This window comes from Cherax quadricarinatus, unplaced genomic scaffold (genome assembly GCF_038502225.1).
Source record: "Cherax quadricarinatus isolate ZL_2023a unplaced genomic scaffold, ASM3850222v1 Contig238, whole genome shotgun sequence".
Classification (NCBI taxonomy): Eukaryota; Metazoa; Arthropoda; class Malacostraca; order Decapoda; family Parastacidae; genus Cherax; species Cherax quadricarinatus.
In genome coordinates this window covers 222,501-238,518 of record NW_027195264.1, presented here as the reverse complement: position 1 = coordinate 238,518, position 16,018 = coordinate 222,501, and the positions used below count along the sequence as shown (strand labels likewise).

Here is a 16,018-nt window from a genome sequence, read left to right as displayed (position 1 = left end):
GAAGCCAGTGGAAGGCCTCAGTCAGAAGATCAGAAGTTTCATTAGCGGGTCATTGTATGACCAACACCAGCATTGGGAAACTTGTCCAGTTTCCCGACACACCTTGCCCAGCTTACCCTAGAGGTGACTCGACTTAGTAACAGCAGTAAACCATCGTGTAGCGTCAGAACCGACAATCTTTATTTTATTAATGTGTAATTGTTGGTGTTTTCCCTAACAGGTTAGTTGATCTTGCTTGAGTTTCTTAATACTTGCAGTGGTCGGTGAATGCATTCCTGGAGGCTCGTTCTGGGGGTATAAAGATCTTAAATGATGGTGATGAACCAGAAGTCGTCGTTACATTTGAGTAAGTACCTGTTAGCCAGTTTGTACTTTAACTGGTAGTACAAGCAGTAGTTGAGTACCACACTAGATGGTACTGCCTTCCTCTCACATAATATCTTGCACTCTGGCTGGACCAGACATCTGGCCCATGGCTGGGCTCTGGGAGTAGTAAGACTTGAAACTCATCAGAGGTAAAGGTACATGCCAGAGTAACTACTTGCTTACTGTCTGTCTCATGAACATGTAAGATGCTGAGGAACTCTTATATTTTCACTCAGTATGTGATGCTTGGTTAATGTGGGTAGTAGAGTACCTGTACTCTGAAGAATGAGTAAGGATGTTACAGTTCTGGAGGTGGGAAGTACAGTGCCTGTACTTTGAAGGCTGAGTGAGGATGTTACAATTCTCAGATGGTGGCTGTACTCTCAGCTGCTACTGTAAGACCATGTATTTTTTTCATTACAGTTCTCATATGGTGTCTGTACTCTGTACAGTGGACCCTTGGTTTTTGTGTCTGTTTTCATGAATTTTGGTTATCGGCAACTTATAGCCTTGGTTTTTGTGATTTTCCTTGGATTTCGGCAGTCGTACGGAATGTGTCCCAGTGTCCCTGTGCACACAAAGCTTCCCACAGATGCATTCAGAGTCAATGTGGCATTGTTTCTCAGCAAGTGAGCATCACCCCACGCATTCATATGAAACATTTTGTAATAATCCATTGTTTTTGTGCTTGCAACTGCTAAATAAGCCACCATGGGCCCAAAGAGAGCTCCTAGTGCCAGGCTTTGGTAAAGAAGGTTGTGGAATGTATTGTGGCATTGGGGAATTCCATGGGGTTGGATGTGAGTGGCCAGGATGTGGAAGAGTTGGTGGAAGACCAGTGAAGAAATAACCACTGAAGAGCTGGAAGAGCTTCATCTGCAACAGCAACAGACCACAGCTGAGGAAATTGCTTCAGAGGAGGAGGAGGAAGAGAGGGGAGAAGGTGCCTTCTTCAGTGATTAAGGACATTTGTGCAAAGTGGAGTGACGTTCAAACATTTGTGGAGGAACCTCGCCCTAACAAAGCTGTTGTAGGTCGTGTCTGTGACATGTTCAGTGACAATACCTTGTCTTATTTTAGGAAAATCTTAGATGCCAGAAACTTTAGAGCTCTCTGGAACAACTTTTTGAGTGATAGGGGTCCAGTGACTCTCAAGCTGGTCCTAGTGCCATTAAAAAACAAAGAAGGGAAGTAACCCCAGATAAGGATTCAGTACCTAAAGTCTTTATGGGAGGGGATTACCCTTCCAAACAATAGTAACTTCTCCCTCTCCCCTCCTCCCATCTTCCATACACCAACAAGAGTCTTCAATAAAGGTAAGTGTGATGTTATTATTGCTTTATATTGATTTGTCATTTATTTCTGTATGTAAATCTATATTTAATCTCTAAAAACTTAGTTTTTGTTAATACATAAATAAATAAATAAATAATACTTTTGGGTGTCTGGAATGGATTAATTAGATTTACATTTTTTCTTATGGAGATAATGGTTTCGGTTTTCGTGAATTTTGGTTTTCAGCAGACTCTCTGGAACGGATTAATCACGAAAACCAAGGGTCCACTGTATTTCTTTCATTACAGCTCTCAGATGGTGTCCGTACTCTCAGCTGCCACTGAGAAACCTCCGGACAAGTTTTGTTTCATTACCTGGAACATTGATGGACTTGATGATAAAAACTTAAAGAAGAGGACCAAGACTATTGCCAGGATTATTGAGAGGTATGTGTGGTGCCGAGTACGTATGATGCTGAGTACATATGGTACTGAGTACATATGATACTGAGTTTGTATGGTACTGAGTACATATGAGGCTGAGTATGTATGGTACTGAGTATGTATTATGCTGAGTATGTATGGTACTGAGAATGATGCTGAGTACATATGATGCTGAGTACATATGGTACTGAGTATGTATGATGTGAGTACATATGGTACTTAGTGCATATGATGCTGAGTACATATGGTACTGAGTATGTATGATGCTGAGTACATATGGTACTTAGCATCATACATACTCAGTACCATATGTACTCAGCATCATATGCACTAAGTACCATATGTACTCAGCATCATATGCACTGAGTACATATGGTACTTAGTGCATATGATGCTGAGTACATATGGTACTGAGTATGTATGATACTGAGGTACATATGATGCTGAGTACATGTGCTAATTACATATGGTACTGAGTACATATGAGGCCGAGGTATGTATGATATTGAGTATGTATGATGCTGATTATGTATGATGCTGAGCACATATGCTGAGGTATGTATGCTGAGTATGTGTGATGCTGAGGTATGTATGCTGAGTATGTGTGATGCTGAGGTATGTATGCTGAGTATGTGTGATGCTGAGGTATGTATGCTGAGTATGTGTGATGCTGAGGTATGCTAAGTATGTGTGATGCTGAGTACATATGGTGCTGAGTATGTATGATGCTGAGTATATATGATGCTGAGTACATATGATGCTGAGGTATATATGCTGAGTACATGTGATGCTGAGGTATGTATGCTGAGTATGTGTGATGCTGAGTACATATGGTACTGAGTATGTATGATGCTGAGTATATATGATGCTGAGTACATATGATGCTGAGGTATATATGCTGAGTACATGTGATGCTGAGGTATGTATGCTGAGTATGTGTGATGCTGAGGTATGTATGCTGAGTATGTGTGATGCTGAGGTATGCTGAGTATGTGTGATGCTGAGCACATATGCTGAGGTATGTATGCTGAGTATGTGTGATGCTGAGGTATGCTGAGTATGTGTGATGCTGAGTACATATGGTGCTGAGTATGTATGATGCTGAGTATATATGATGCTGAGTACATATGATGCTGAGGTATATATGCTGAGTACATGTGATGCTGAGGTATGTATGCTGAGTATGTGTGATGCTGAGTACATATGGTACTGAGTATGTATGATGCTGAGTATATATGATGCTGAGTACATATGATGCTGAGGTATATATGCTGAGTACATATGATACTGAGGTATGTATGCTGAGTATGTGTGATGCTGAGGTATGTATGCTGAGTATGTGTGATGCTGAGGTATGCTGAGTATGTGTGATGCTGAGCACATATGCTGAGGTATGTATGCTGAGTATGTGTGATGCTGAGGTATGCTGAGTATGTGTGATGCTGAGTACATATGGTGCTGAGTATGTATGATGCTGAGTATATATGATGCTGAGTACATATGATGCTGAGGTATATATGCTGAGTACATGTGATGCTGAGGTATGTATGCTGAGTATGTGTGATGCTGAGTACATATGGTACTGAGTATGTATGATGCTGAGTATATATGATGCTGAGTACATATGATGCTGAGGTATATATGCTGAGTACATGTGATGCTGAGGTATGTATGCTGAGTATGTGTGATGCTGAGGTATGTATGCTGAGTATGTGTGATGCTGAGTACATATGGTACTATGTATGATGCTGAGTACATATGATGCTAGGTATGATGCTGAGGTATGTATGATACTGAGGTATGTATGATACTGAGGTATGTATGATACTGAGGTATGTATGATGCTGAGGTATGTATGATACTGAGGTATGTATGATACTGAGGTATGTATGATACTGAGGTATGTATGATGCTGAGGTATGTATGATACTGAGGTATGTATGATGCTGAGGTATGTATGATACTGAGGTATGTATGATACTGAGGTATGTATGATACTGAGGTATGTATGATACTGAGGTATGTATGATACTGAGGTATGTATGATGCTGAGGTATGTATGATACTGAGTATGTATGATGCTGAGGTATGTATGATACTGAGGTATGTATGATGCTGAGGTATGTATGATACTGAGGTATGTATGATACTGAGGTATGTATGATCCTGAGGTATGTATGATACTGAGGTATGTATGATACTGAGGTATGTATGATACTGAGGTATGTATGATACTGAGGTATGTATGATACTGAGGTATGTATGATACTGAGGTATGTATGATACTGAGGTATGTATGATGCTGAGGTATGTATGATACTGAGTATGTATGATGCTGAGGTATGTATGATACTGAGGTATGTATGATGCTGAGGTATGTATGATACTGAGGTATGTATGATACTGAGGTATGTATGATACTGAGGTATGTATGATACTGAGGTATGTATGATACTGAGGTATGTATGATACTGAGGTATGTATGATACTGAGGTATGTATGATACTGAGGTATGTATGATGCTGAGGTATGTATGATACTGAGTATGTATGATGCTGAGGTATGTATGATACTGAGGTATGTATGATACTGAGTATGTATGATGCTGAGTATGTATGATGCTGAGTATGTATGATGCTGAGTATGTATGATACTGAGGTATGTATGATACTGAGGTATGTATGATACTGAGGTATGATACTGAGGTATGTATGATACTGAGGTATGATACTGAGGTATGATACTGAGGTATGTATGATACTGAGGTATGTATGATGCTGAGGTATGTATGATACTGAGGTATGTATGATACTGAGTATGTATGATGCTGAGTATGTATGATGCTGAGTATGTATGATGCTGAGTATGTATGATGCTGAGGTATGTATGATACTGAGGTATGTATGATGCTGAGTACATATGATGCTATGTATGATACTAAGGTATGTATGATACTGAGGTATGATACTGAGGTATGTATGATACTGAGGTATGTATGATACTGAGGTATGTATGATGCTGAGGTATGTATGATGCTGAGGTATGTATGATGCTGAGGTATGTATGATGCTGAGTATGTATGATACTGAGGTATGTATGATACTGAATATGTATGATACTGAGGTATGTATGATACTGAGTATGTATGATACTGAGGTATGTATGATACTGAGTATGTATGATACTGAGGTATGTATGATACTGAGTATGTATGATACTGAGGTATGTATGATGCTGAGGTATGTATGATGCTGAGGTATGTATGATACTGAGGTATGTATGATACTGAGGTATGAATGATACTGAGGTATGTATGATACTGAGGTATGTATGATGCTGAGGTATGTATGATGCTGAGGTATGTATGATACTGAGTATGTATGATGCTGAGGTATGTATGATACTGAGGTATGTATGATACTGAGTATGTATGATGCTGAGTATGTATGATGCTGAGTATGTATGATGCTGAGTATGTATGATACTGAGGTATGTATGATACTGAGGTATGTATGATACTGAGGTATGATACTGAGGTATGTATGATACTGAGGTATGATACTGAGGTATGTATGATACTGAGGTATGTATGATGCTGAGGTATGTATGATACTGAGGTATGTATGATACTGAGTATGTATGATGCTGAGTATGTATGATGCTGAGTATGTATGATGCTGAGTATGTATGATGCTGAGGTATGTATGATACTGAGGTATGTATGATGCTGAGTACATATGATGCTATGTATGATACTAAGGTATGTATGATACTGAGGTATGATACTGAGGTATGTATGATACTGAGGTATGTATGATACTGAGGTATGTATGATGCTGAGGTATGTATGATTCTGAGTATGTATGATACTGAGGTATGTATGATACTGAATATGTATGATACTGAGGTATGTATGATACTGAGTATGTATGATACTGAGGTATGTATGATACTGAGTATGTATGATACTGAGGTATGTATGATACTGAGTATGTATGATACTGAGGTATGTATGATGCTGAGGTATGTATGATGCTGAGGTATGTATGATACTGAGGTATGTATGATACTGAGGTATGAATGATACTGAGGTATGTATGATACTGAGGTATGTATGATGCTGAGGTATGTATGATGCTGAGGTATGTATGATGCTGAGTATGTATGATACTGAGGTATGTATGATACTGAGTATGTATGATACTGAGGTATGTATGATACTGAGTATGTATGATACTGAGGTATGTATGATACTGAGTATGTATGATACTGAGGTATGTATGATACTGAGTATGTATGATGCTGAGGTATGTATGATACTGAGTATGTATGATACTGAGGTATGTATGATGCTGAGGTATGTATGATGCTGAGGTATGTATGATACTGAGGTATGTATGATGCTGAGGTATGTATGATACTGAGGTATGTATGATACTGAGTATGTATGATGCTGAGTATGTATGATACTGAGGTATGTATGATACTGAGGTATGTATGATACTGAGTATGTATGATACTGAGGTATGTATGATACTGAGGTATGTATGATACTGAGGTATGTATGATACTGAGTATGTATGATACTGAGGTATGTATGATACTGAGTATGTATGATACTGAGGTATGTATGATACTGAGTATGTATGATACTGAGGTATGTATGATGCTGAGGTATGTATGATGCTGAGGTATGTATGATACTGAGGTATGTATGATGCTGAGGTATGTATGATACTGAGGTATGTATGATACTGAGTATGTATGATGCTGAGTATGTATGATACTGAGGTATGTATGATACTGAGGTATGTATGATACTGAGTATGTATGATACTGAGGTATGTATGATACTGAGTTATGTATGATACTGAGGTATGTATGATACTGAGTATGTATGATACTGAGGTATGTATGATACTGAGGTATGTATGATACTGAGGTATGTATGATACTGAAGTATGTATGATACTGAGGTATGTATGATGCTGAGGTATGTATGATGCTGAGGTATGTATGATACTGAGGTATGTATGATACTGAGGTATGTATGATACTGAGGTATGTATGATACTGAGGTATGTATGATACTGAGATATGTATGATACTGAGTATGTATGATACTGAGGTATGTATGATGCTGAGGTATGTATGATACTGAGGTATGTATGATACTGAGTATGTATGATACTGAGGTATGTATGATACTGAGGTATGTATGATGCTGAGTATGTATGATACTGAGGTATGTATGATGCTGAGGTATGCATGATACTGAGGTATGTATGATACTGAGGTATGTATGATACTGAGTATGTATGATACCGAGGTATGTATGATACTGAGGTATGTATGATGCTGAGGTATGTATGATACTGAGGTATGTATGATACTGAGTATGTATGATACTGAGGTATGTATGATACTGAGGTATGTATGATGCTGAGGTATGTATGATACTGAGGTATGTATGATACTGAGTATGTATGATACTGAGGTATGTATGATACTGAGGTATGTATGATACTGAGTATGTATGATACTGAGGTATGTAGGATACTGAGTATGTATGATACTGAGGTATGTATGATACTGAGGTATGTATGATACTGAGTATGTATGATACTGAGGTATGTATGATACTGAGGTATGTATGATACTGAGTATGTATGATACTGAGGTATGTATGATACTGAGTATGTATGATACTGAGGTATGTATGATACTGAGGTATGTATGATACTGAGGTATGTATGATACTGAGTATGTATGATACTGAGGTATGTATGATGCTGAGTATGTATGATACTGAGTATGTATGATGCTGAGGTATGTATGATACTGAGGTATGTATGATACTGAGGTATGTATGATACTGAGTATGTATGATACTGAGGTATGTATGATGCTGAGTATGTATGATACTGAGGTATGTTTGATACTGAGGTATGTATGATACTGAGGTATGTATGATACTGAGTATGTATGATACTGAGGTATGTATGATACTGAGGTATGTATGATACTGAGGTATGTATGATGCTGAGTATGTATGATATTGAGGTATGTATGATACTGAGGTATGTATGATACTGAGGTATGTATGATACTGAGGTATGTATGATACTGAGGTATGTATGATACTGAGGTATGTATGATACTGAGGTATGTATGATACTGAGGTGTGTATGATACTGAGGTGTGTATGATACTGAGGTATGTATGATACTGAGTATGTATGATGCTGAGTATGTATGATGCTGAGGTAAGTATGATGCTGAGGTATGTATGATGCTGAGGTATGTATGATACTGAGTATGTATGATGCTGAGGTATGTATGTTGCTGAGGTATGTATGATGCTGAGGTATGTATGATACTGAGTATGTATGATACTGAGGTATGTATGATACTGAGGTATGTATGATACTGAGGTATGTATGATACTGAGGTATGTATGATACTGAGGTATGTATGATACTGAGGTATGTATGATGCTGAGGTATGTATGATACTGAGTATGTATGATACTGAGGTATGTATGATGCTGAGTATGTATGATGCTGAGGTATGTATGATGCTGAGGTATGTATGATACTGAGGTATGTATGATGCTGAGTATGTATGATACTGAGGTATGTATGATACTGAGTATGTATGATGCTGAGGTATGTATGATGCTGAGGTATGTATGATACTGAGTATGTATGATGCTGAGGTATGTATGATACTGAATGTGTATGATACTGAGGTATGTATGTTGCTGAGGTATGTATGATGCTGAGTATGCATGATGCTGAGGTATGTATGATGCTGAGGTATGTATGATGCTGAGGTATGCATGATGCTGAGGTATGTATGATGCTGAGGTATGTATGATGCTGAGGTATGTATAATACTGAGGTATGTATGATGCTGAGGTATGTATGATGCTGAGGTATGTATGATGCTGAGGTAAGTATGATGCTGAGGTATGTATGATACTGAGGTATGTATGATGCTGAGGTATGTATGATGAATACGTGTGATGCTGCATATGTATGATGTTGAGTACATATGCTGAGGTATGTATGATACTAAGTATGTATGATGCTGAGGTAAGTATGATACTGAGGTATGTATGATACTAAGTATGTATGATGCTGAGGTACATATGATTCAAATTCTTTTATTTCCACATTACAAGTTGTACAAAATTGGCAGACATTTAACATAGCAGCTGGAAAGTTGCTTATTATGTAGAGGACTTTTGAGAATCTTCCAGCTGACATAAGACTTGGTAGACAGTGCAACATACCACCTGTGAAATGCTAGTTGAAGCTAGTAATCTTGAAGTCACTAGTGAATGTAGCCTTGCAGCTTGTTCATGATGTACCAGGTGTTGCACATTCTGGTATGAATGTTTAGTACAACAAGCCAGGTTGAAGTATTTTTGACCTCATATGTCAAGAGATATTTCAGTGCCTGTCAAAAAAATGCATTGTTTGCATGCAACACTAGGGAAATGTTGGTGGCCCTAATTACTGTCAGGTATATCCTACTGCCAGGAAACCTTGGAAAAGAGTATCACTTGACTTATTAACTAATTTTCCAATGCCCCTCCAGGGCAACAAACATCTGTGTGTAATGGTAGACTATTTCATACAATACTGTGAGTTAGTTCACATAGCAGATAAAACTATCAAGATAGTAGCCAAGACATTTAATTAGCACATAATCTGCAAACATCCTACTCGTAACAGATAATGGAGGTGAATTTTGTAATGAGATTCTTGAAAAGTTGTGCACTTTGTTTCTGATCACTAAATCAACTATTACACTTGACTATCCTGCCAGGAATGGTTCAGCTGAAAAGACAAATAAGAAATTACTGGAAGCCTTGTGAGCAACAATTAATCCTAACAGTGAAACATGGGAAGAGGTTATACCTGATGTTCATTGTGCCATCAATTCTGTATACACTGTCTGTGTAGCTGTTACAAAATGTGATTCTAAAAGCTTAGAGATCTCCAGTGAATACTAGAAAGGACTGCCCTTCTAGCATCCAGCCTGTTACTGGGTTTTCGTAACAAGTAGTCAGTATCCTTGTCCAGTTATCCATTAGAATTCAGTATGATTCAATAGTGCTTCAGGATTACAACTGGTAGGCTACTAACTAGAGAAATTAAAATTTAATAAATTTATTAAGTCGAGAGGTATATTATCAAATTAAATTAAATTAAATTAATCACAGTAATCAAAATAATATCACTTCTCTCGAGTACAATATTATTGTGCTGAAAGCACATATCACATTTATAATTCTTAAGTACAGTATGGTACATTAACCTTTAATAAGATATTACAAATATGTACAAGTAAGTGTGTATGTGTGTAAGTGCTCTAAGTAGTTCGCTATGTCTCACGACTCGACTAGACTTAAACAGGTGACTGACAAAGTCCTCAAATGAACTAACTTCTTGACCAACTGGCAGTCAGAACAGTCTGCTTGAACAATAAAAAGAATGCTAAGCCCAATAGCAATACAACAAGCAACTGTGACACAGAATCAGGAACAAGGAGATAATATAACGACACTAAGTAGGGACCATCAGCAGATCCTCCACAAAAGTCACAAAACCCCCATACTACTGAACCTAAGTTCGGCATAAGAAAATCCCCGACTGTGATAATACACAGATACCAGTAAAAGTTAGGTCAGAAGCTACAGCTCAGGACCTGAGTTGTTTAGAGTGTCTATGCGACACACAACCTCAGTACAACGTCGAAAATCACCAAGTCTATACAATGTTCTGTGAACAGAGTTCTACAGAACTAACAAGAATAATGAGACAGACAATCTGTCCAACCACCAAGAGAGTCTAGACCAGACTGAATACTTCAGGCGAGGTGAGGACCCCCCTCCCCTTGATCACGTGATAGCTCTGTGGGTCGCTGCAGCTCAGAAACAGGAGCCGGCAGAGTAATGAGCAAAGAGCGATAATTATAGTAGTTAGACAATCAAGACTTGAACTGAGTACATAATATGTAACATCCTACCTAACCAAAGGAAGCTAAGTCAAATAACATTATATTTATTTTTTTATTATCACACCGGCCGATTCCCTCCAAGGCAGGGTGGCCCGAAAAAGAAAAACTTTCACCATCATTCACTCCATCACTGTCTTGCCAGAAGGATATATTCACGATTTAGCTATTATCGCAAATATAAGCAGTATAAAATTACATGAAAAGATAATAATTATATATACAGTGGACCCCCGGTTAACGATATTTTTTCATTCCAGAAGTATGTTCAGGTGCCAGTACTGACCGAATTTGTTCCCATAAGGAATATTGAGAAGTAGATTAGTCCATTTCAGACCCCCAAACATACACATACAAACGCACTTACATAAATACACTTACATAATTGGTCGCATTGGGAGGTGATCGTTATGCGGGGGTCCACTGTATACATAATAATCATTGCAACCCATTCAGGGGTTGCAACAGTAGCACACTCCACATTATATCTTATATGGTGTGGATAAATGTTACAGGAGAGTGGGTGCGGGAGGGAAGAAGAGCGATTGGTGGAATGATGTAAAGAGAGCAGTAAGAAAGAAAAAGTTAGCATATGAGAGGTTTTTACAAAGTAGAAGTGATGCAAGGAGGGAAGAGTATATGGAGAAAAAGAGAGAGGTTAAGAGAGTGGTGAAGCAATGTAAAAAGAGAGCAAATGAGAGAGTGGGTGAGATGTTATCAACAGATTTTGTTGAAAATAAGAAAAAGTTTTGGAGTGAGATTAATAAGTTGAGGAAACCTAGAGAACAAATGGATTTGACATTTAAAAATAGGAGAGGAGAGTTATTCAATGGAGAGTTAGAGGTATTGGGAAGATGGAGGGAATATTTTGAGGAATTGTTAAATGTTGATGAAGATAGGGAAGCTGTGATTTCATGCTTAAAACAAGGAGGAATAACATCTTGTAGGAGTGAGGAAGAGCCAGTTGTGAGTGTGGGGGAAGTTCGTGAGGCAGTAGGTAAAACGAAAGGGGGTATGGCAGCCGAGATTGATGGGATAAAGATAGTAATGTTAAAAGCAGGTGGGGATATAGTTTTGGAGTGGTTGGTGCAATTATTTAATAAATGTATGGAAGAGGGTAAGGTACCTAGGGATTGGCAGAGAGCATGCATAGTTCCTTTGTATGAAGGCAAAGGGGATAAAAGAGAGTGCAAAATTATAGGGGGATAAGTCTGTTGAGTATACCTGGTAAAGTGTATGGTAGAGTTATTATTGAAAGAATTAGGAGTAAGATGGAGAATAGTATAGCATATGAACAAGGAGGTTTTAGGAAAGGTAGGGGATGTGTGGACCAGGTGTTTACAGTGAAACATATAGGTGAACAGTATTTAGATATGGGTCAAGAGGTTTTTGTGGCATTTATGGATTCGGAAAAGGCAAGTGACAGGGTGGATAGGGGGGCAATGTGGCAGAGGTTGCAGGTGTATGGTATAGGAGGTAGGTTACTGAAAGCAGTGAAGCGTTTTTATGAGGATAGTGAGGCTCAGGTTAGAGTATGTAGGAGAGAGAGGGAGATTATTTCCCAGTAAAAGTAGGTCTTAGACAAGGATGTGTAATGTCACCGTGGTTGTTCAATATATTTATAGTTGGGGTTGTAAGAGAAGTGAATCCTAGGGTCTTGGCAAGAAGTGTGGGGTTAAAAGATAAAGAATCAAACACAGAGTGGGATTGTCACAGTTGCTCTTTGCTGATGACACTGTGCTTTTGGGAGATTCTGAAGAGAAGTTGCAGAAGTTGGTGGATGAATTTGGTAGGGTATGTAAAAGGAGAAAATTAAAAGTGAATATAGGAAAGACTAAGGTGATGAGGATAATAAAAAGATTAGGTGACAAAAGATTGGATATCAGATTGGAGGGAGAGAGTATGGAGGTGAATGTATTCAGATATTTAGGAGTGGATGTGTCAGCAGATGGGTCTATGAAAGATGAGGTAAATCATTGAATTAATGAGGGGAAAAGGGTGAGTGGTGCACTTAGGAGTCTGTGGAGACAAATAACTTACCTATGAAAGCAAAGAGGGAAATGTATGAAAGTATAGTTGTACCAGCATTCTTGTATGGGTGTGAAGCATGGGTGATGAATGTTGCAGCGAGGAGAAGGCTGGAGGCAGTGGAAATGTCATGTATGAGGGCAATGTGTGGTGTGAATATAATGCAGAGAATTCGTAGTTTGGAAATTGGAAGAAGGTGGGGTTATTGAGGTGGTTCGGACATGTAGAGAGAATGGAACAAAACCGAATGACTTCGAGAGTGTATAAATCTGTAGTGGAAGGAAGGCAGGGTAGGGGGCAGCCTCAGAAGGGTTGGAGGGAGGGGGTAAAGGAGGTTTTGTGTGCGAGGGGCTTGGACTTCCAGCAAGCATGCATGAGTGTACAGTATTTGATAGGAGTGAATGGAGACAAATGGTTTTTAATACTTGACGTGCTGTTGGAGTGTGAGCAAAGTAACATTTATGAAGGGATTCAGGAAAACCGGCAGGCCGGACTTGAGTCCTGGAGATGGGAAGTACAGTGTCTGCACTCTGAAGGAGGGGTGTTAATGTTGCAGTTTTATAACTGTAGTGTAAAACACCTTTCTGGCAAGACAGTGATGGATTGAATGATGATGAAAGTTTTTCTTTTTCGGGCCACCCTGCCTTGGTGGGAATCGGGCAGTGTGATAAAAGAAAAAAATTGTCTACCCTATAAGTTGCTGTACTTCACTCCAAAACTTAGTTATAATGAAGATAACTTTGTATTGACTTGTACCTGTTTAGCTCAAAGTTTGTTTAGAAGAATTGGAGAAATACTTCAGAAGTCATCAGCAGAATTTACCAAAGTTACAAACGCTTGAGTAAAGTCAACCAAAATTAAAGTCAGGTCTAGAGTCCTGTTAACTAAATTTTAACAGAATGTCTGTAATGCTAGAACTTGAGCAAATTAGTACCAAGAGTCACATATAGACCACATAAAGTTTGTGGTACCCAGACTGGTGAACCAGACCTCAACACTCCTTCTGACCCGGTACTTTCTACCTCGTTTCTTGACTGTCATGTATATCTGTGTCTTGATTTTTACTGTGGATCAAATTTATTTTTTTGTACATTGATTATTCACATTGTCTCTGAGTTGTGAGTTTTAACAGTAGTATCTTGTGTGCACCAAGTCTGTCTTCTCTGTTTAGTAACTTGTTTTGTATATAATTTTCCTCAGAACCTGTACACCTGAATAGTGATCAATCCATCTCCCTCTTTCAGTGATCCACCATGTTTCATTATTCACCATGATTCATTGTTCACTATGATTCATTATTCACCATGATTCATTGTTCACTATGATTCATTATTCACTATGATTCATTATTTACTATGATTCATTATACTTTCCTAGAAGTATATGTTCTTGTTGTACAAAATTCTTTACATTGTATAGAAATTGCTGCCTATTGCTCACTGTGTCTGCCACTCTGTCTGTATTGTATTAGTTATCTGCATGACAGGGTCACCATCATGTATGCATGACAGGGTCACCATGATGTATGCATGATAGGGTCACCATGATGTATGCATGACAGGGTCACCATGATGTATGCATGACAGGGTCACCATGATGTATGCATGACAGGGTCACCATGATGTATGCAAGACAGGGTCACCATGATGTATGCAAGACAGGGTCACCATGCTGTAGCATGTACTGAGCTGTCATTAGCTATGTACACCAACTTTGTACATCGACATTTGGCACCTGCAGTCATTAGTGACAGTTGAGGGTACATGTATAGGGGTCACATCTTGATACCCCTTTCCCAGTGTTTCATATCCTGCTGGCCTGATTGGCCAGTACTGTCAGTCGTGACTTAGCAGGAGTGGAGGTCAGAGGTGTGGCTCCAGGCTTGGAAATATCTCTCAGTAAACACTATGACAGAGCACCAAGACCTACTAATTCCACCGATATCACTTATTCAAGGAACCCCACACCACAGCAGCCTGGTTAATATGGACCAGCCATGGGGGTGTTGACCCCCCAGAACTCCCTCCAGGTATACTCCAGGTACAAGTCATTAAATAAGTCATTTAATTCTACAAAGATATTTTAAGTGTTATGAATGATACAGATTAAATTAACAGTTGACTTATTCGGTTTATAACGGAGGTATAATTTTAAATATTTTGAAATTGTGACTTATTTTATCTTGTAATGCTTTGTAGATTTTAATGATGGATGTAGAAACATCCATTGCATTTGTGGTAGTTGCTGGGGGTTGAGTCACAGCTCCTGGGCCTCAGGATTACTTACATTAAGTCATCTTTCAGGGAGAGAGCAGACATAGTGTTCCTACAAGAACTGGTGCCTAAGACCTTCACCTACTTAGAGAACCTATTGCCACAGTTTGTGTTTGTTGTGGGTGACACCAGAGATTACTTCACTGCTACTCTACTGCGACGTACAACCGTCTACTTTGATGCTCACAATATTGTACCCTTCGAGAACACTGTCATGGGCAGGAATTTATTGTGTGTGGAGGTTAGTGACTGTAATGTTTGTTGTATGTGTAGGTTAGTGACTAATGTTTGTTGTGTGTGTAGGTAAGTAGTGCACACACACACACATACACACACACACACGCATGGAAGACAGCAAATGTAGTCCCAATCTTTAAAAAAGGAGACAGACATGAAGCATTAAACTACAGACCAGTGTCACTGACATGTATAGTATGCAAAATCATGGAGAAGATTATCAGGAGAAGAGTGGTGGAACACCTAGAAAGGAACGATCTCATCAACAGCAGCCAACATGGTTTCAGGGACGGGAAATCCTGTGTCACAAACCTACTGGAGTTCTATGACATGGTGACAGCAGTAAGACAAGAGAGAGAGGGGTGGGTGG

The 16,018-nt window shown here is 38.8% G+C and overlaps 1 protein-coding gene across 1 annotated transcript in view; it reads left to right on the top strand.

Moving 5' to 3' along the window:
• Positions 1-257: 257 nt before the first annotated feature.
• LOC128699581 (tyrosyl-DNA phosphodiesterase 2) overlaps positions 258-16,018 on the top strand; it is a gene marked incomplete at its 5' end in the record, with an annotated part of 80,928 nt that continues 65,167 nt past the window's right edge. The window contains 3 exon segments of the mRNA XM_070080225.1: positions 258-346; positions 1,950-2,087; positions 15,442-15,652. Coding sequence (XP_069936326.1) covers positions 258-346; positions 1,950-2,087; positions 15,442-15,652 — 438 coding nt within the window.